The sequence below is a fragment of the Protomyctophum parallelum genome (assembly GCF_964188405.1).
Source record: "Protomyctophum parallelum genome assembly, chromosome: 12".
NCBI classification, from domain to species: domain Eukaryota; kingdom Metazoa; phylum Chordata; class Actinopteri; order Myctophiformes; family Myctophidae; genus Protomyctophum; species Protomyctophum parallelum.
In genome coordinates, this window is record NC_139712.1 from 26,609,850 (window position 1) to 26,630,072 (window position 20,223).

At 43.4% G+C, this 20,223-nt stretch overlaps 1 protein-coding gene across 1 annotated transcript in view; it reads left to right on the plus strand.

Annotated features, from left to right (window-relative positions):
* Positions 1-20,223, plus strand: part of LOC310867800 (matrix metalloproteinase-16-like) — a 110,866-nt gene that overhangs the window by 75,274 nt on the left and 15,369 nt on the right. The window contains exons 5-6 of the mRNA XM_083777935.1: positions 16,958-17,119; positions 18,274-18,491. Of these exons, the coding sequence (XP_083634061.1) occupies positions 16,958-17,119; positions 18,274-18,491 (380 nt within the window). The remainder of the gene's footprint in view (positions 1-16,957; positions 17,120-18,273; positions 18,492-20,223) is intronic.

Below are 20,223 nucleotides of genomic sequence, written 5' to 3' on the forward strand. Positions count from 1 at the left end.
CTGTTGTTAAAGGCTGCAGATAGCGCGATCAAACTTCGTTCGTTAATCCGACTGCTACCTGGCGCTCCTCTTCCCCCGTGTAGGCCTACACACTCATTCCTATGGTTCCCCCTGTGTCACTTCCTCCCTATGTAACCTTGTGTGGGTGGCGAAATCAGTCTCTGTCACCTGTCACTCATCACTGTCCGAGCCCATTACCATTCTTGTGAATAGGAGAAAATACTATATCACACACAGTCAGCATCACACATTATATTTATTTTCATAAATGATAACATGCATAATAAGGAAAACAAAGTAGAAAAACATTACAATGTGCTTCGTCACAAACATTTTGTCCATATAAAAACGAGACAAAGACGGAAGAAAGAATGTATTTGGGAAGCTGAGAAGAGAGACGGAGGACTGTGGGAGAGAGAGAGAGTAGAGCTTGAGGTGTTGGAAATAGAAATTAACACCATATAGGGGACACAACTATATAGGGGACACAATTTGTGCCTTTATTTATTTATCAATGACTCAACTTACGTACAAGTTGTTCAAACTGCTCATATACATAATAACTTTATATATGTACATAATAACCACTTGTAAAACCTCTAGACTTGGACCGGGGCTGTCTCTGTACTTCTGTCTACACCATGTCTATCTATACAGTAAGATTGATGTTGAAAGCATTTTTTTTGCTTTAGTTTTAGTCATAGTCATTTTGAATAACATTATTTAGTTTTTGTCATATTTCAGTCATCTGAAAAGTTTTTGTTTTAGTCTAGTTTCAGTCAACTAAGATTTTAGTTGACTAAATCCGCTGTTTATTTTGTCAACAAAAATGTATTTTGGCTGACCTTGATGGCGTCGTTATAGCCTATCTACAAGCTCACAGTGCGTTGCAGCTGGAGGATTGAAATGAGCCGCTATAGTGCACGGCTTCAAATGTAAACGGCAAGTTGAAGTCGTGCACTATAGTGTCATTTCCATCCACCAGCTTTTTAAAAACCCGGAAGAGACACCTGTTCGAGGAGCTTTCTTGACGCCTCTTGGTGCTACTGTCTGGTGTCCCTTATCTTGTCCAAGTTGTCTGCTGGCATTCTGAATGCAATCCAACATGCCGCAAGAGAGATTAGACAAGGCCCAGGCCGTAGCGTAACGGTCTGGGCACCGGACTGGTGATCCAGTCGCAGTGTGCCGCGGGTTCGACTCCCGGACCCGACACGGCCTTTACTGCATGTCATCCCCCCATCTCTCTCCCGTTTCCTGTCAGCCTACTGTCTGTCCCTTCAAAAATCAATAAAAGGCGTAAGCCGCAAAAAAAAAAAATCTTAAAAAAAAAAAAAAAAAAGAGAGATTAGACAAAAAACTGTATTAATCTGGAAGCCAGGAAGAAATACAAGAGTGGCATGAAGTGCTTATAAATCCTTTATACCCTGTTACATATTGTCCCTGGCAGATGGTTTTGTTTGTGCAATAACTTGTGAATGGATTGTTACATTTTCACAGGAAAGCATTAGAAAGCAAATGGTTAGCGATAGACGTTAGTAGAGGTGTGCATCGGCACTATGCTCTCACAATTCATCACAATATATTACAATACATCACCGTTTTACAAGTAAAACAATGTGGGTGCAATTTGTTTTTGTTCATAGTTCCCATCGTGTCATTTTTTTCCAAGAAAACAAATAAAGGGAAGAAAGAGAGGGAGATCAAGGCAGGAAAGAAGAAAGTTTGAGCAAACGCAAAAGAGTACAGGTGAAGGGTTTCAGATATTTACAGTACAGTAAAAGTACAGGTGAAGGTTTCAGATATTTAGAAGCAGGTTGTTTCACAAACGGCACACTAGTAGGGTGTGCTACTCGTGTAGGAAGTGAGGAGGGGACGGGAGGGGAGGAGGAGACGAAGGAAAAGGAAATAGAAAGGGGGGAAAACGCACTGTCAACATTTAGCTCCGCAGCACGCGTGCGTCACTGAGCATGATGATGATGATGATGAGTGGGGCAACCTTTACCAACTTTACTTTTCCGCGATAACAAGAAAAAAGATGTTCCAAAGGATCCAAGAGTTATTATTTAGTCACCATATTTATAAAACCCACGGACAAACTTCACCATGCACTTTCACACACTTTCACACACAAGCACACACACACACACACACACACACACACACAAAAATATGGAGATACTAGGTTTCTTCCAGACAGCAATGATAGTCTCTGTGAACTTGTGTGCGACCCATTTTACACACAAGCATGCGCATGCACGCGCACGCCAATACAAAGTGCAGAGTCCTTCAATTCAAGCAAGCATGAAAAAGCCAATATTGTGCTTCTGCATGGGCTAATCTTGACCCTACGGAGAGACACAGAGACACAGAGACAGACACAGACACACAGCCAAAGCTCAGTCAGGGTTTTTTCCTCCCAGTACACTGCGTTCTAGACGGGGCCTTGATATACTGTGGACGAGACCAACCGCCTTAACAGTCATGACTGGCTGGCCGCCACCTCTGCCGAGATATCCCCACAAGATTAATATTTCATTGTGTTTGTTAATTTGCATTTGGACCAAAACTGTCATCTGATTCCTGAGTCGGAAATACAGTAATTAACTGACTTCTTCGGGGCCAGATGCAGGGATTTAAAATCCATTGAGACCTGAGACCAGATTCTACAATGTGTCTTCTATGTCAGTGGGTCTCAAACTTGTGTGTTGTATGAAGCTCTTGTTAATACGTTTCATTAGTTCAATATGAATAAAACCAACAGATCAGACCACTTTCACCTAAAATGTTTTCAAAAATAGCTGATCTACAGCTAAGGTCTCAACCTGTCACTTGTGTGATGAGCTGGTAAATGATAGCCTGGTTTCCAGCCCATAGACCCCGCCCACTCGACTGAGCGCACTGAGCAGCTGGAAGCTCTCAGAGTCTGACAATAAGGTGCATTTGTATAGGCCTAGCTTTTATCCAAGGCGCTTTACAGAGATTGTGCATTACATTCACCTTCACACACCGATGCCGGAGGAAACCATGCATGCAATTGAGGCACCAACCTGCCCATTGGGAGCGATTTGGGGTTCAGTGTCACTTCGACTCTAACTCCGGGGGAGCCCGAGTTCGAACCGGTCACTCTACCACTGAGCCCCACAGCCGCCCCATTGCATTGTGCGCGCGTGCGTTCACATGGATAATTACTCTGGGGAGAGTCGAGTCGTTTGCTAAGGATTATGGGTAAGATGCTATGTGAGCATCTGACTGATCAACGGGGGGGGGGGGGGGGGGGGGGGGTGTGTGTGTGTGTGTGTGTGTGTGTGTGTGTGTGTGTGGGCGGATGCGACTGTTGCCTCCTACGTGGAAGTTGATGCATGGTCGGTGGGGGGCCGTCTATTTCTAGCAGCAACCAAACTGGTGAGCAGAGGCAGAGAGACATATACCGTAGTGCTCTCTCTCTCTCTCTCTCTCTCTCTCTCTCTCTCTCTCTCTCCTCCCCTCTCAACTGTCCTTACACAAGACATAGATTATACGTAGAGTATACGTCTCTCATTCACCTCGTTCTCATGTTGGGAACCGTTTTTTCCCCACACTTTTAGAGCATATTGCGTGATCCCAATTATGGAGGAGATACAATTTATTTAACAATAAATACCAAACAAATGAAGGGAAAAAAAGTGCCAATGAAAACGCACCACGCATGAATACATATGAATCGTGAGTTAATTCATCTGTGTGCATGGTTGCCATCGCTCACGTCATCTGAATGAACATGACGGCCGGAGTGTGCATTACTCATTTTAATACACCGTAGTACACTAAAATATGTATTGGAAAACATTTCAGGTGAGAAACTAGAAAAAGTGCCCTTCCGGGCACAGGTCTCCACCAGGTTATCCACAGATCCGTGCAGTTAGAGGTAAAAAACACTTTTCGGCCAGTTATAGCGCCACCTTGAGGCTGAGTTGAAATTGTTCATGTGGCATTTCGTCCTCGGCCTAGTGGGAATGTGGGTGCACAATTTCACGGAAATCACGCGATGTGTTCATGATTTGCAGCATTTTGTTTGAAACTGAGCACTCCTGTGAACTTTGGAAGCCAATCTTAACCAATCAGGATGGAGTCTGATAAATCTGAAAGACCCGTTTCGTTGAATGGCTCTAGAGAGACTGTGTACCAATTTGCGTGATGTTTGAACAAAATCTGTAGGTGTACTGTGCAAAAACTTGTTTTGCACAAAGCGGCCTCCTGGTGGCGCTATAACAGGCCGTTCTGGAAAGTTTGGGGCAGAGGTTCATGGTTGGCATCCAGGGAGTGTGTGTGCAAAATATGGCATGGAAAAACTTGTTTTGCACAAAGCGGCCTCCTGGTGGCGCTATAACAGGCCGTTCTGGAAAGTTTGGGGCAGAGGTTCATGGTTGGCATCCAGGGAGTGTGTGTGCAAAATATGGCATCGACCGGGTTAACGGTGGCCGAGATTAGCTGTTCACGGACACACGGACGGACGGACGGACGGACGGACACACAAACGGACGGACGGAGTGCAAAACATACTCTCCCCACATGCCTTCGGCCTGGTGGAGACAATAAGCAATGCATTACGTGAATACTATACACTTACAAGCAATTAACTGTACACAAGCACATGACGTGGAAACTTTTCAACTGAAAACGTAACTAAAGGGCAAAGGGTAAATTCTAAAGGGTAACGCAAGGCATTTGCCCCTGTACTCGTCCTGCCAGTATACCACAGTCTGGAAAGGAGACGGGATTGTGACGTCATCCGTGATATTTGTCACACCAAATCACCGACTGGAGAATGATTACAGAGAAGAAAGGAGGCCTCATCTGTCTCTCTCGCAACGTGGGAACGGGAGCCTAAAAATAGGCCGTGCTCTTTCCTAATCTCACTTCATCTTTCTTCTTCCTTCCTTTCCCTCTCCTTTCTCTGTGAACCTATAAAGCAAACAACGTGGACCAGTGTCTGCGGATGTTGGACGTCATTGTCAGGTCCATTATCCTTGACCTGATGAGGACAACGTCCCAACCAGAATGATACAGTATAGCAGGGCCGGTGGCGATATACGACTTCAAATCAATATCACGATTATTTCAAAACTGTTGCCTCGATTTGCGATCAATGAGCGATTATAATTAGTTTTTGAGTGGTGCGACCACTCCCTTATGGAGCTATGTGTGTGGGTGGCTGGGTGGCTGCCTGGGTGCCTGGGTCTGAGCACGAAAACAGCATGGTTGTTTTTCACCACCTGTGCGCAACCTAACACACACACACACAAACACACATGCACATATTAACTGTATACTGTATATGATGATTTCCGGTGTGCCAGTACAGTACAGTGACAGTACAGTACAGTACAGGACAGTAGAGGGTACAGTAGAGGAACCCCCGCTTGGTAACTCTGTCATTTCTCAACCGCTTTGGACACGGGGCGGCACGCCGGAACTGGCCCGGCACCCTTGGTGCGTTCCTGTGGGTATGGAACTTCCGGGGACCACCCCTGGGGACCCCCACACGGAGTTGCACCACTCACTTCACACGGGTGGGATTTTTTTAATAGCAGACGGACCATCAAGCACAATGGCTTTTTGTACTATTTTGTACTTCACCATTGTACAATGCAGTACAATACAAAGTTAAGAGATTAATCAGACTAACAATTGAATAGTCCATTATTTAAAATGAATCCATTCATTGATATAAGAGAGAGAAAGGGAAAATATCCATCCATGGATTACCCTACACTGCGTGTGGCTGTCAGTTGATAGAGCTCTTCTTAGTTTGAACCATGCCATGGGTTTGGTTCCAGGCACCGCTAACTCAGAATAGTAGCACGTCTTGGGAGCTGATGCTACAGTAGGTGTGGCGCTCCAACTGCACTACACCCGGGAGTGTAGTGCAGTTTTAGGTGATAAGGTGACCACCAACAACTACGACATGCCGTCACACACCGCGGTGGTGAGCGGCTCACTCCGCTCACCCGGACACATCTCTCTGTATTTACTAACCGGTGGTCACCTAAACCTGGAGTATGAGTAGGCCTGAACAGGGATAGACTCCCGCATTCTGGGCTGATAACGACAATAAGCCTCTCCAACCTACTCACTTACATAAGCAAGATTACGCGGCTTTTAGGTTTCAGATATCGGTTTTCTATAGTGTCATTATGGTGAGTCATCCATCAGGGCCAGAGATGGTTCACTTCTCACTCCCCAAGATAATTATTCTCGCACTGATTTCATTACCATAAAAACAAGATGACCTAGAGGTGGCATTCTTTCAGGGGATATGCTAATAACGTGTCTCAGCGTTTGTTTTGTTTTGGCCTTGTCAGTCTCTCAGGTGGATACATCTTGAGGACAGAGAAACAGACACACAGGCAGACGAGCACATACTGTAGGACAGACGGACATGCAGACTACAGTAGTATTATTCTTTGCTTCACGACTGAACTATATAACACACAGTAATGAGTCCATGTCCGCTTCTACTACCTGTTGAGTCTGTTTGGCTCACTAGCTATAGCTCTCCCTGGAGCCCCGTAGAGTGGAGTACTGGAGTCCTTGTTTTGGCTTGTCTGTGGGCTGTTTTTTTGCAGATGGCAATATGATGAAAAATATGCTTTCTCACAGCGGTGGTAGATTTGTACAAGTAAAAATGGTGTTCGTTCATCGTGCCAGATGAGACAGACACAAGTTAACGAGGCAATGATTTGCGGGTTTTCTGTGAGCGACACTGGCGTACAACTAGAGACAGTGGACAAGGACCGACTTATTTTCTTTTACTATATCCGGTATATGATTTTCAACACAGTTTTAGGAACGGAAGCTGGAAGATTGTCTCCAGTGTCTACTTGACAGAATAGACAGAATTATAGACGAGAAAGAATAGGGGTGATCTGAGCACTACAAAAAGGGAGGAGAGGGCAGATGTAAAATCAGGGTACTTTATTAAAGTTAAAAAGCCATCATGTTTTGACTCCTTAGAGTCTTCATCAGGGCATGAAAGACAGACACGTTTGAGTTTGTCCAGGGGTGGATGTTAGACTTGCGAGCCGGACTGTTTTCAAAATGCTTCCGTCAAAATGCCTCCTTCCCTCTTCTGTCTCATCTTTGCAGTCATACATTTGTCATACTGTAAATCTCAAATAATTTGAAGCATAATTATATAGCTCAGTGCTAAGCAGACTTTTGATTTATTTAACGGAAATGCAGGGCGATCAAATGACAGCTTACTTCTTCAGACTGTATAATATAGCATTCGAAGAAATTGTGGAATTGTGCAAGACTGGGTGGATGATAACTACCCAGACAAGTTGTCTTGTGGCTCAGAGTTGGAACACAACTTATTGTTTGTGTGTGGAATTGGATTCTATATTCCACAAATCAAAAATGGCTTAAAAAGTTATCACCATTTACCACAAGAGCTGATGGTATGGTATGGAATGTGGGAAGCAACAGCCTGGTAGGAATGTTTTGACCAATTTGACCAATCAGAATGGTTGTCCGCAACCACCTGTAAAATGATACTTTGTCTACTGCAGGGTGCTATGCTGCATAGCTGTCAGCGCAGACATCTGCTGCATGGGAAGGACTTTATTGAATGCATGCCAGGAATACCAGTCACCCTACGCTGCGCGCGCGTGCGTGCTGTGCTGTGCTGTGCTGTGCTGTGCTGTGCTGTGCTGTGCTGTGCTGTGCGTGCTGTGCTGTGCTGTGCTGTGCTGTGCTGTGCTGTGCGTGCGTGCTGTGCTGTGCTGTGCTGTGCTGTGCTGTGCTGTGCTGTGCGTGCGTGCGTGCGTGCTTCTCGCGTACCAGTGGCACATGTCCCACGGACCGGTGGTTGGGAACCTCTGGTTTAACCCATTTAGACCTGAAATCAGATTAAAAAGAAATCTTCTAAATACTAAATGTTTTCTGAAAAACCTAGGTTTCTTTTCTATATCAGTGGTGCTCAACCTTTTTCCTGTCAAGGACCCACAGAATTATCTGTATTTGGCCGCGGACCCCCGTCTGAAAAAATGTTGTTCCAGGGACCACCCCAGAAGCAAATATTTGAGTAAATAACGTTCGCTGTGAAAGATTATATATTCAAAGATTCAGCTTTTTTCATCCGCTTTCAATGCTGTCCTAAAATGCTGATGTCCTCACAAATATAGCATAGAAACCTGTGTGTGCTTGTGTGCTTGTGTGCGTGCGTGCGTGCAAGAATGCAGGTTTAGTGGCATTCTGGTATTCATTAGAACATTTGTTTAAGTGCAGGGATTCCCAAAATTGTGCACCCCCCCATTAAAGGAGAATTCCATGCTAGAATGCTTTCTTATCTTTCTTTGTAGTTGTTACGTCCCCACCAAAGAGGTCCAGGTGTTTTTTTGTGCAAAAACTCCTTATTGGCTATTTTCCCTACCATAAGCCCTCAATGAATTGCATTGCATTGAATGGGAATTGAATGGGGCTATGGGGTGTTATGCTAGTTCGCTTATTTCCATCGAAAGAAGTAGTAAAGTGTGCCGCTTGGGATATTATTTACATTATGAAGAGAGGATATATACAAAGAAATTATAATTTTGAGCGATGGAAATAAGCGAATTAGCACAACACCCCATAGCCCCATTCAATTCCCATTCAATGCAATTCATTTAGGGCTTATGGTAGGGGAAATAGCCAATAAGGAGCTTTTGCACAAAATAACACCTGGACCTCTTTGGTGGGGACGTAACAACTACAAAGAAAGGTAAGAAAGCCTTTTAGTATGGAATTCTCCTTTAAGCCGAATGTGAACCAAAGATAAAGCCTGGGTACAGAGGCTATAGTGTGCGTGACAGGAATAGTGTAACGGTGGTGCTGGTGTTATAACGACTACAAATAAATAACTAATACATTATTTCACTTAAATCTGTGTCATATCCGTGTGCCAGAGAATTATGCGGCTACAGAAAGGCTGCAGTGTTCAAATGCCCTAACAGTTAATCCCCATAATAGTTGGCTTTCTGGTGTAAAGCTCATCGTTGTGCATCATCATACCAAACCTAATGTTCTCACGGAAGACAGTTGACTGGCCCTTAATTAGTACTCGCTATATTATTATATCAACATAATGTTATATCATTGACCTAAATGACGTGAGTCATGAGTCATGAGTATGATTTAAAAAAAAAGGTTAGGCTTGTCTTTTTCAGAAATTACTTTGGACATGTGGAAGAGCACACATGAACGGTACAGATACCGAGGATTGGACAGTGATGTCACTGTTATGCTACGCAACACGGAAGTAACACAGAGTCACGGACTCGAAGCCATTTATAAATCACAGTCACTGACGCGTCCGCTGACGAATCCTTTGTTATTTTCATTTGAACGGACAGAGTCAACTTTACACCACTGTTCCTCAGGAAACAGTTTCCAGGAATTAGATTTTGGGCAGGCAAGATATGTCGTCGTCGTCCCCACAATCAGAAGCACAGTGAGCACTAAAGGTTTTGAAAGAGACGAGTAGGATACAAATGTTGCATTCCAATGGGTGATTGAGGGTCGCGCTCTACGCGCAACGGCTAATCCGCTGGTGTTTTGTCCTCTCTTTTTGTGTTTTCAAATGAATCTTGGGATTCCCTTCTCGCGTACCAGTGATAGTTGGGAACCTCTGGTTTAACCCATTTAGACCAGAAATCACATTCTAAAAATGTCTTCTAAATACTAAACGTTTTCTGAAAAACCTAGGTTTCTATGTCAGTGGTGCTCAACCTTTTTCATGTCAAGGACCCACAGAATTATCAGTATTTGGCCGCGGAAAACGTTCGCTGTGAAAGAATATATATTTAAAGATTTGCGCCACAATTTCACGATAAAAAGAAAAAATAGCAGATCTACAAGCTCGTAGCGCCGCACCGTGCTGTGAGCTTGTAGATATGCTATTTTTATAGCTAAAGTATGAGTATTTGACATAATCCTTAAAATACCAAAAGGGGTTCCCGTCCAGAATGGGTAACAAAATGATAGGCAATATTAGGCCTCTGATCAAATTTGACATCATATTACCCTGTCCCGTCCCACACAAGCAATGCTTCTGTCCCAAAGGAATGTTTGGTTCTGGTCACGCTATGATGGGTAGGCCATTTGATGACTGCCCTACCGCCCGCTTTGAATGTTAGCAACCGATTATCACCCATATGTGACCACCAATAATATGGACATTTCCTACATATTGCCTACCGCGAGTAGGTGACTAGGTAACGACCTTACAGGTGTATGCAAAGGCCCATGAACTTATGTTAACTTATAGATAGCATTTTATGTAGACTTGGATAGCATTTTATGTGGATTTATAGCATGTTATGTAGATTATATAGATATTCCACCGTTACGTTCTTAGCTTATGTATGATTCATGATAACTACTTTTTTATGTATGTGATGTATAGCCATGCTTTTTGTTCTTGCTTAATGTAAATCGCTCTGGATTAAGAGCATCTGCTGAAGGCCTAAATTGTAACAACATAGTAAATGTCCATACTGGCTCCATTGGTCTTGATAAGGGCTGATGACGGAGATTACATCATCTGATAACATCCGAAACCCTATACTCTTCCCTATACTCCTCTTTCCCGGTATCTCTCCACATCCGAACAAAGTGAACTCTGAAATCAATGGTTCCCAATTTCCCATCCAACCATTTCTGGGTCAAGCTCTCCAAAGAGCCCACGGTGGCACGGACCAACCCGTTCCAGCACTTAACACAACAGTGTTAAGCCATACGGGGCGGGAACCCCTTGTGGTGTTTTAAGCATTATGTTATACTTTAGCTATTGAAAAACGGTTTGACATTTTGTAGAATCGCCCTCGGGTCTAAATGGGTTTAAGTGGTCAGATGGTTGGGCTGCGTGCACGTTCAGGGCATGTTTGTTTTAGTGATCAATTCGAATTGTATTCCGGCTTGGACGAATGGAACTATAGAGCGTTGCATGACCCCTTTCATGACGACTCCTGCAGGCCCAGGAAATAATTCCCAATGCATTTTTCCCATAGACATTTTAAAAAGTATGTATTTAAAGACCTTTTAAGCGTCGTACGAAGCCAACTCGAGTCGTGACAATCAGTCGTGACAATAAACACAATATTTTGGACCAAAGAAATAATTACAAAGAAGAAAAACAAGAACAAATTTGTTGTAACCTGCCGTTGTCTTCTTCTTTCTAATTATTTGTTCAGCCAGAAAAAGTGTGTTTGTTGTCATGATTTCTCACCACTCGACTTGGCTTTGTACGACGCTTAAAAGGTCTTTAAATAAATACTTTCTACAAGCTCACAACGTGTCGTGCTGCGACGCGTTGTGAGCTTGTAGATCTGCCATTTTAAGCAACCAAGTGTAAAATGACTTATACTGGAAGGGACTTATACTAGTCCCTTCCTAACATTTTAGTCTAGTTTTTATTTGTTGACGAAATTGTCAATATATTTAGTCTTAGTTTTAGTCATCATAGCATAGTTTTCGTTTAGTTTCCATGTAGTTTTCATCTGTGGAAAAAGGTAGTCGACGAACATTTTTCGTCTTAGTTTTAGTCGACGAACACTCGTTCGTCGACCCCAGTGAACCACACTGGGGTCATCACCATGCTGGCGTGTGGTGGACGTTTCTTTTGTCAATTTTTTTTTTTTGCCGTGACGGATATAAATGAGTGGACAATATTACCAGAAACACCATAACAGGTCTGTAACTGTGAGAGTGTACAAATGGAACCAAATGGACCCTTACGAGTCTAATGGGTTCCATCTGTACAGAGTTAAAGGGGTCCTTGCAAATGCAACATTTCTGACTAACTTTGACTGGGGGACTGCCATTGGATTTTTTGAATTTTCGTTTTTTTCATGTCATGTGAAAACAAGGAGTCATATCTTCAAATTGACATATTGGTTGTTCAGTTTGACCCACCAGTTTTGGAGATATGGGCGGCTTATAGAGTAATGTCTTGCAGAAAACAACGAGTTGAGAAAACAGGCTTGAAAGGTTCACTTCTGTGGACTAACGATTTCATAGTACTAGTTGGACTCCTAATGTGCAATTGTGTCAGTAAATAAGTGTCATACATATTCTGAAGAAAACCTGGAGATTTGACATTCAGTCGGGTCTTATGATCAAAATACGAACATTATAATGGTCTGTAAAAATAAAGAAAGTTGTTGGAGTGTTTAGGCACCACTCAAAAACGTTTTTCACGATTCTTCATAAATAGCAATATACCTGCTATTATTATTTTTGAACAGCTACAGTTTAAAATGATGGCTAAATGTGGTTTAAACTAAAGGCTAAGGTGATAACAGCTGTGTTCCGGGTCTTAAATAAAACAGCCATTTAAGCTCAGCCGCCTGTGAGATAATGGTCAGATGGACGATACCGGTAGAGGGGAGGACATGATGGGGAGTGGAAGGTGGAATTAAAGTGGGGGGGGAGGGAGCACGATAAAACATTGACTAGAAAGAGAAAGGGTTGAAGTGAATCCAGGACAGAGAGAGAGCGAGAGAGAGAGAGAGAGAGAGAGCCAGAGAGAGAGCGAGCCAGCCAGAGAGAGAGAGCCAGAGAACCAGAAAGACAGAGCACAAGTGTGAGAGAGGTTATGTGAGGACTTAGTCAAAGAGAGAGTGTGAGAGAGAGAGATAGTCTTAAATGTCTGTCAATAAGGGTTTAGGCCGTCTACAAATCTGGACACAGCTGGACGCATCACGCCCGATCCGACCCACTTTCTGTGTAACCTACATTACCGAAGTTCTGAGTTCTGAGGCTTTATATGTGCGTGCGTACACGTGCGTGTTTGCGTGTCAGTGTGTCCGCATGGGGCATACGTTTCGCACGCATGTGTGAATAATCAAACGCGGTGGGGTAAATATAAAAGAGCGCAGGGGGGCAAAAAGTTTGCCCTCGATATTTCCTGCTAAATTTATCACACATCTTTCTGGTTCCGGTTGAGTCTGTAATTAAACTACATGTTGAGGTTTTTTTTGAGTGGTGCAACCACTCCTACAACCAGGAATGCGCATGCGTGAAATTGGAACACGGGGTAATGCTGCGTGCGTGCATTTATTAATACCAGTAGGGGGTGCCAGAAACAGAGAGAGGTGTAGAGAGAGAGAGAGAGAGAGAGAGAGAGAGAGGGGGGGGGGGGGGAGAGAGGGGAATTGCACCACTCGGTTCACACAGGTGTGATTTTTTTTATAGCTCTGCTAGTGAGAGCACATGTAGGGCCCTAAGGATATGTTCACACACAACACCTTTTCTTTTCTCCCCCCTCCACTACTACCAGCGCCTTTTTAAAATATTTATTGGGGGTCTTTTCTGTCTTTATTCATAGGAGTGAAGCAGCCTGGGAAGCATTCCTTTTTCGGGTTTATGATCCGGTCGGGAGCGGATCATGGTGACTTCATGATGTCATGTTGTAGTCACTGGTTTGTAGTCATCAGGATGGTAACTTACGTCATGTTGTAGTCACTGGTTTGTAGTCATCAGGATGGTGACTTACGTCATGTTGTAGTCACTGGTTTGTAGTCATCAGGATGGTAACTTACGTCATGTTGTAGTCACTGGTTTGTAGTCATCAGGATGGTGACTTATGTCATGTTGTAGTCACTGGTTTGTAGTCATCATTAGGCAGGAAACCACAAACCGGAATTACCAGAAGTACCTAACATTTCCCCGTGGTCTGCAATGGAATGGAATATGAATCTTGACACATTTCTTCAAGTTTGTCTTGGAATATCTAGTTTGGTATCTTGTATTACAACTCGTAGCGACTGGCAAGATTAAAAACAAACGGGGGGGAACAAAGTGGCAACACACACACACACACACACACACAGACACACACACAGACACAGGGACACACAAACATGAATGGCATTCATAAAATCGCTGTCCTAAAATGATTGTCCTCACAGGCATTGTAAAACAAACGTGTGCGTGCATGCAGGTGTGCTTGCGCCCATGGGTGCGTGCTTCTTTGTATTTGATCTTTGTTTGCACAGCACAGGAAATTGGTGTGTCGCTGATCATTGGTGACACAAAAAAAAACAGGTTTTCGATTTGGACGTACAAGATTTCCCGTCCGACAGCAATAATGTGGCGTGTGTACACTATTAACGCATTTAGACCTGACATTGACATTTAAAAAAATGTCTTCTAAATCATGACTGTTTTCTGAAATACCTATGTTTCTTTATATTGGTGGTGCTCAATATTTCATGTCAAGGACCCCCGGAATGATCTGTATTTGGCCGCAGACCCCCATCTGAAAATATGTTGTTCCAGGGACGCCCCCGGAAGCAACGATTTGAGCAAAACGTTTGCTCTGAAAGAATATATTATTCAAAGATTTGCACTACATTTTCACGATTTTTCTGCTATGCTATGAGCTTGTAGATCTGCTATTTTTCAATAGCTAAAGTATAAACACCAAAAGGGGTTCCCGCCCAAAATGGGTTAAACGTGGCCACCAGACACCACTTTGGAAGCGTAAATGAGTCTCTCTGGTCTCTTTGATGGCAGACGGATGGAAGTCATCACACTGTAAAGAGTGCGCACACACGCACGCACGCACCAGGGGGGCAGTCAGACAGATATTTTGTGAAGCCACTGAGGAAATTGGGATTTCCTGAAAGTTCATATAATGGCCTGTTGTGTCGCTGTCATTGGGCCCAAAAAAACCTATAGCCCCATAGAAGTCCATGTATTTGGGCCCAACTTCACCTAGACTGTATTACCTTAATAAACATGGTCATGAATACTTTCTGCTTCCAGTCACTAGTTTAAAGTCTCATTTCTAATGTCATAATATTCTTTTTGGAAAATGATGGTCCCATTTATTAAAATAATTACCATAAAGTCGCATATGTTCTGAGGGGCGTGGCTACCGTTACAGTCTATGATCGGGATTCCCCACCCACTCGAGTCAAAATAAAAAACAACTAAGAAGAAGGGGGGAAGTCCCGCCTCGTTGTCTGGGCCAGCCAATGGGCCAGCTGGGCCCAAACGGATCTAGAAAGATGGCGACTTACAGTGCAAGGACTGACAGGCTTCATTTTACGTTCATGTTAGACCCGGGGAACGCTTTGTCCATATTTGGCACGCACGCACGCATGCGGCCGCCAGCGTGGCACGCACACGCTGCGCGGGAAGTCATGTGATCAGTGAGTCAGCTGGGGATTGTGTGACGGCATCGCGTGCATAATGACAAGGTTCCACAGAGGGGTGATTTGCAAACGACAGTAATTTATTATTAATATTATATAATATTAAGGAAGGCAGAGAGAGACAGACAGACAGACGCGGTGAATCACCACATTCAGAGACAGATGCTTCCTCTTCCTCTGAACAGTGCCAAAAACAACAAGGGGGTGTGTGTGTGTGTGTGTGTGTGTGTGTGCACACTATCGCTGTCAGATGGACACACCCCCTGTATGTCCAAAACTGTTACTTTGTCAGAAAAAGGGATAAAATAGAGAAAATAGTCGACTACAAGCTCACACGATGTTGCACGTTGTAGATGCCTTGTAAATTTGACATCAATATTTTTATTATTTTTTAATCACAAAGTACAGAAAGAAATCTTCGCAACAGTGCAGTAACAATTAAAGCAGAAAAAAAAGAAAAACAATGCAAACGTGAACAATAAAGGAAAAGTATATAATAATAATAAGGCGATGGATATTCATGGAAATTCAAGTACAGTTCATATAATAGTCTGCTCAGTTTACAATTAGACAGTGCCTCCAGTGTGCGCCTCCCACTTATCCCATTTCAACAAATAGTTGTCTACTTTGTTAAGAAGTCTGAAAGACAGTTTTTCCAACGCTGCCACTTGACCAAGTTGACTAAACCAAACATTCACAGAGGGGGCAGAGGGAGCCCTCCACTCAAACATAATACGTTTACGACCCAGCATTAAAGGTATATTCAGTGGATTTCACTTCATTCAAATATCACTTATTTTTGTGTTTTGTTGTGATAATCCTCCCTACTATAGAGTGTGCTGGCCATATAAGGAGTTCCTCCCTGTCCCCAGTGAACCCATGGGGGTCAAAAGACGTTTTGTTTTTGGCTAGGTCATCCAATCAGGATGCAGTCCCAGGATGCAGTCCCACAGCATGTGCATGAGAGTGCCTAGCTCCACCTCCTGGCACTTCCAGCAAGTGGAGCATGAGTCTCGCAATTTTGATTTATATAACTTCGAAGCGCGGTCCAAAAAATATACATTTTCAGTCATTTTCTATTGTATTGAATAGAGAGTGGGAGTGTCTGGAAGTCACATCATGAGTAGCCTGGAACTCACTATATGCTTTCTATGGCATAGGCAGCTCCTGGCAGGATCCGCCGGCAGAAACTGGACATGAGACTAATTAATTAGAGCGACACAGAGAGAGAGGAGTGTGTGTGTGTGTGTGTGTGTGTGTGTGTGTGTGTGTGTGTGTGTGTGTGTGTGTGTGTGTGTGTGTGTGTGTGTGTGTGTGTGTGTGTGTGTGTGTGTGTGTGTGTGTGTGTGTGTGTGTGTGTGTGTGTGTGTGTGTGTGTGTGTGTGTGTGTGTGTACGGGTGTGCGTGTGTGCGTCAATTTAACAAAGGTGCAGACGATCAGAAATCAGCAGAGAGTGATCGACGTTTGCGCTACTCTATGCCGAATTGAAGTGGACTCGGTCCCAGACTTTTTTTTCTTTCTCTCCCTGGAAATAAAGACGTCTGGGTTTCCGAGGCTACATCATGAGTGATGTGACAATAAAGCTCATTCTGATTGTGATTCTGATTCAGAATGTGATTGTGATTCTGATTCAGAATGTGAATTGTTGTGAATGTTGGTTGTAAAGTGTCTTGAGACAACTTGTTGTGATTTGACACTATAATAAAATTGAATTGAATTGAAATTGAATTGTGATTCTGATTGTGATTCAGAATGTGATTGTGATTGGTGTCTGCAGGCAACGACCTGTTCCTGGTAGCGGTCCATGAGCTGGGGCACGCCCTGGGTCTGGAGCACTCCAACGACCCCACGGCCATCATGGCGCCTTTCTACCAGTACATGGACACGGAGAACTTCAAGCTGCCCCTAGACGACCTCATGGGCATCCAGAACATATATGGTAAGCACCTTCTACCAGCACATGGACGCAGAGAAGTTCAAGCTGGCCTCTGGACTATGGTAAGACCTTCAAGCTGGCCTCTGGACTATGGTAAGACCTTCAAGCTGGCCTCTGGACTATGGTAAGACCTTCAAGCTGGCCTCTGGACTATGGTAAAACCTGTAAAGGAATCTGTGGGACATATGCTCAAAAGACAAATCACAATAATGAATAATGAGGCAATGCAAGAATTCAGAGTTATAGAGTATAAGGATTTTACTCGAGTAAGAAGACAGACTTACACAACCTGTGCATGGAAACCCCAGTCTGGCTCCCAGAGTGACAAGAAACGACAGCTTATATAGCTTGCTCCCACACAGACAACCCCCACTTATAGCCTCAAGGCATTCACCAAATGGAACAGTGACGTCATAAAACAAGCAGCACAGGGAACAGCACCAAACTGTAACTTGGAGTATTATTAAATGTTTATCTCTAAATTTCCACGACAAACCTTCAAGCTGGCCTCTGAACTATGGTAAGACCTTCAAGCTGGCCTCTGGACTATGGTAAAACCTTCAAGCTGGCCTCTGGACTATGATAAAACCTTCAAGCTGGCCTCTGGACTATGGTAAGAACTTACCATACTTATAGTGAGTATTTCGGTAGAAGAAGGGCGTTGCGGTTGGAACTGCCAGGCAGGAGGCCTTGAGGAAGACCAAAGAGAAGATTTATGGATGTAGTGAAAGAGGACATGAAGTTGGTGTGAGAGACCAGCTAGGAGGACAGGGTGTGATGGAGGCATGATGATTCGCTGTGGCGACCACTGATGGTATAAGGCCTCTTATTCACATCGCTCCTGCTGTGTGAGACTGTAGATCGGTCAAATGACCGAAATGTATATAGGGCTGAAGTATGTTTAGTAATAATAATCCAAATCTACAAAGTACCTAGTAGTAACTAAAGTTTTCAAATAAATGTAGTGGAGTAAAAGTACAATATTTGCCTCTGAAGGAAATTGGGGAAAACCCCAACATTGTACGTATAAGTACTGAACTTTAACTTAATTACTTTCCACCACTGTTATTTTTTGGCTGGTGGGAATATGATTTAAACCCTCTGCTCCTGGTCAGACTGATGTAAATGCGTGTTGCGATGTCTTCTTGTTTTCCTAGGGCCCCCGGACAAGGTGCCCCAGCCCACCAAGCCCTTGCCGACGGCGCCCTCGCCCCGCTCCCAGCCCCCCTCGGACCCTCGCAAGCCAGACAGGCAGACGAGACCCCCGAGGCTGCCGCCGGGCAACAAGCCCACGAATCCCAACGCCAAGCCCAACATCTGTGACGGAGGCTTCAACACCTTAGCCATACTGAGGCGAGAGATGTTCGTCTTTAAGGTAAGCACGGGCCCTGTGGTATGCCAGTTTGATTGATTGATTGATTGATTGAGCATAAAATGACTTGTCTTTTAGATCTACTGGACCCTCCCTAACATTTTCGTCTTGTTTTTATTTGTTGACAAAATTGTCAGTATATTTTGTTTTAGTCGTCGTAGCTTAGTTTTTATTTCGTTTTATTTAGTTTTCCTCTGTGAAAAAAGGTTGTCGGCAAACATTTTTCGCCATAGTTTTAGTCGACGAAATCAACACTGCTGCGCATCTCCTGATCTTCAATCCTTGTAGATCGGCTATTCTTTGCTATTTTCTGCATTGGTTTGAGAACCTCTGTTGTTCTATTTAAAAGCCATAAAAGTTGTCACACATCAAAAAACAACCCAAAAAAGCAAATCTACAAGCCTGCAGCGTATGGTGTGATGGGCCTCGTTGTGAGCTTGTGGATCTGACATTTATTCCACGTTTTTGCCTATAATGACGCAGTCCAAAAAGTGTCTTTAACACTGCAGCAGATTTGTGCAATGTGCAGCTTCCACACAAAAAACATTCAATAACACAACACTGTAATAACATGTGCACTATAATCAATTCCTTTATAGTATTGTATAGGCTTGTTCGGCCAGAGCACTCGACGCCATCGACACACTTTCCCCTCTTGAAAATGTTGAACATGTACATGTTCAGGTGTAAATGTTCCGCTGACACCGGGCCTCGGCTTTTCGTTATTCTAGCTCATTCAGGACGGGAAACCCCTTTTGGTGTTTTAAGCATTATGTTATACTTCAGCTATTGAAAAATAGCGAGCCTACCGTGCTATACGAGCTTGTAGATCTGCTATTCTTTTGAAAAGTCGTGAAAATGAGGCACAAATCTTTGAATTCATATTCTTTCAGAGCGAACGTTTTTAACTCAAATCTTTGCTTCCGGAAAAACATATTTTCAGACGGGGGTCCGCAGCCAAATACAGATAACTCCGGGGCTCCTTGACATGAAAAAGGTTGAGCACCGCTGACATAGAAACATAGGATTTCAAGAAAACTGTTTTTTTTTAGAAGCCTTTTAATTTATTTTTAAATCAGTCTCCGGTCTAAATGGGCTAGACACTCCCGTAATAATGACCCAGTACCGGCTGGAATGTTCCTCTACACCGGCCTTTTATTTTCCCACCACAATGAGAACAGGAAGGCGGGTGAGAGAGAAACAACAGTAGATGGGGGGAACTTTACTTTTACAGTCAAAGGGGATTCAAATGGGTCCAGTTTCAATGTGCTTGATCTGTTTTCAATTACCGGTCCAAGTCTGTATACAGAAGAGGTGGGTGAGAGGGGGCTGAACAATTGAAACCAGCGGTGGAAAGTAAACCAAGTACATTTACTTAAGTAACATTTTGAGGTATTACTTGATTATTTCAAATTTCCAGTACTTTTACTTCTACTCCACTACATCTCAGAGGAAAATATTGCACTTTTACCCCACTACATGTATTTGCAAAAAAGTTACTTTGTAGATTTTGATAATTATTTTCAAAACATACAGTAACCACTTCAGCCCCTATATATATTCCGGCCATTTGAAAATAGCCGATCTACAAGCTCGGATCTTCTATTTTCAAAAGGTGTTTATACATTTGAATACTTGAAATGAGACATTCTGCACAATGAGAACTTTTACTTTTGGTACTTTAAGTACATTTTGACGCCAATACTTTTTAACTTTTACTCAAGTAAATGTTTTA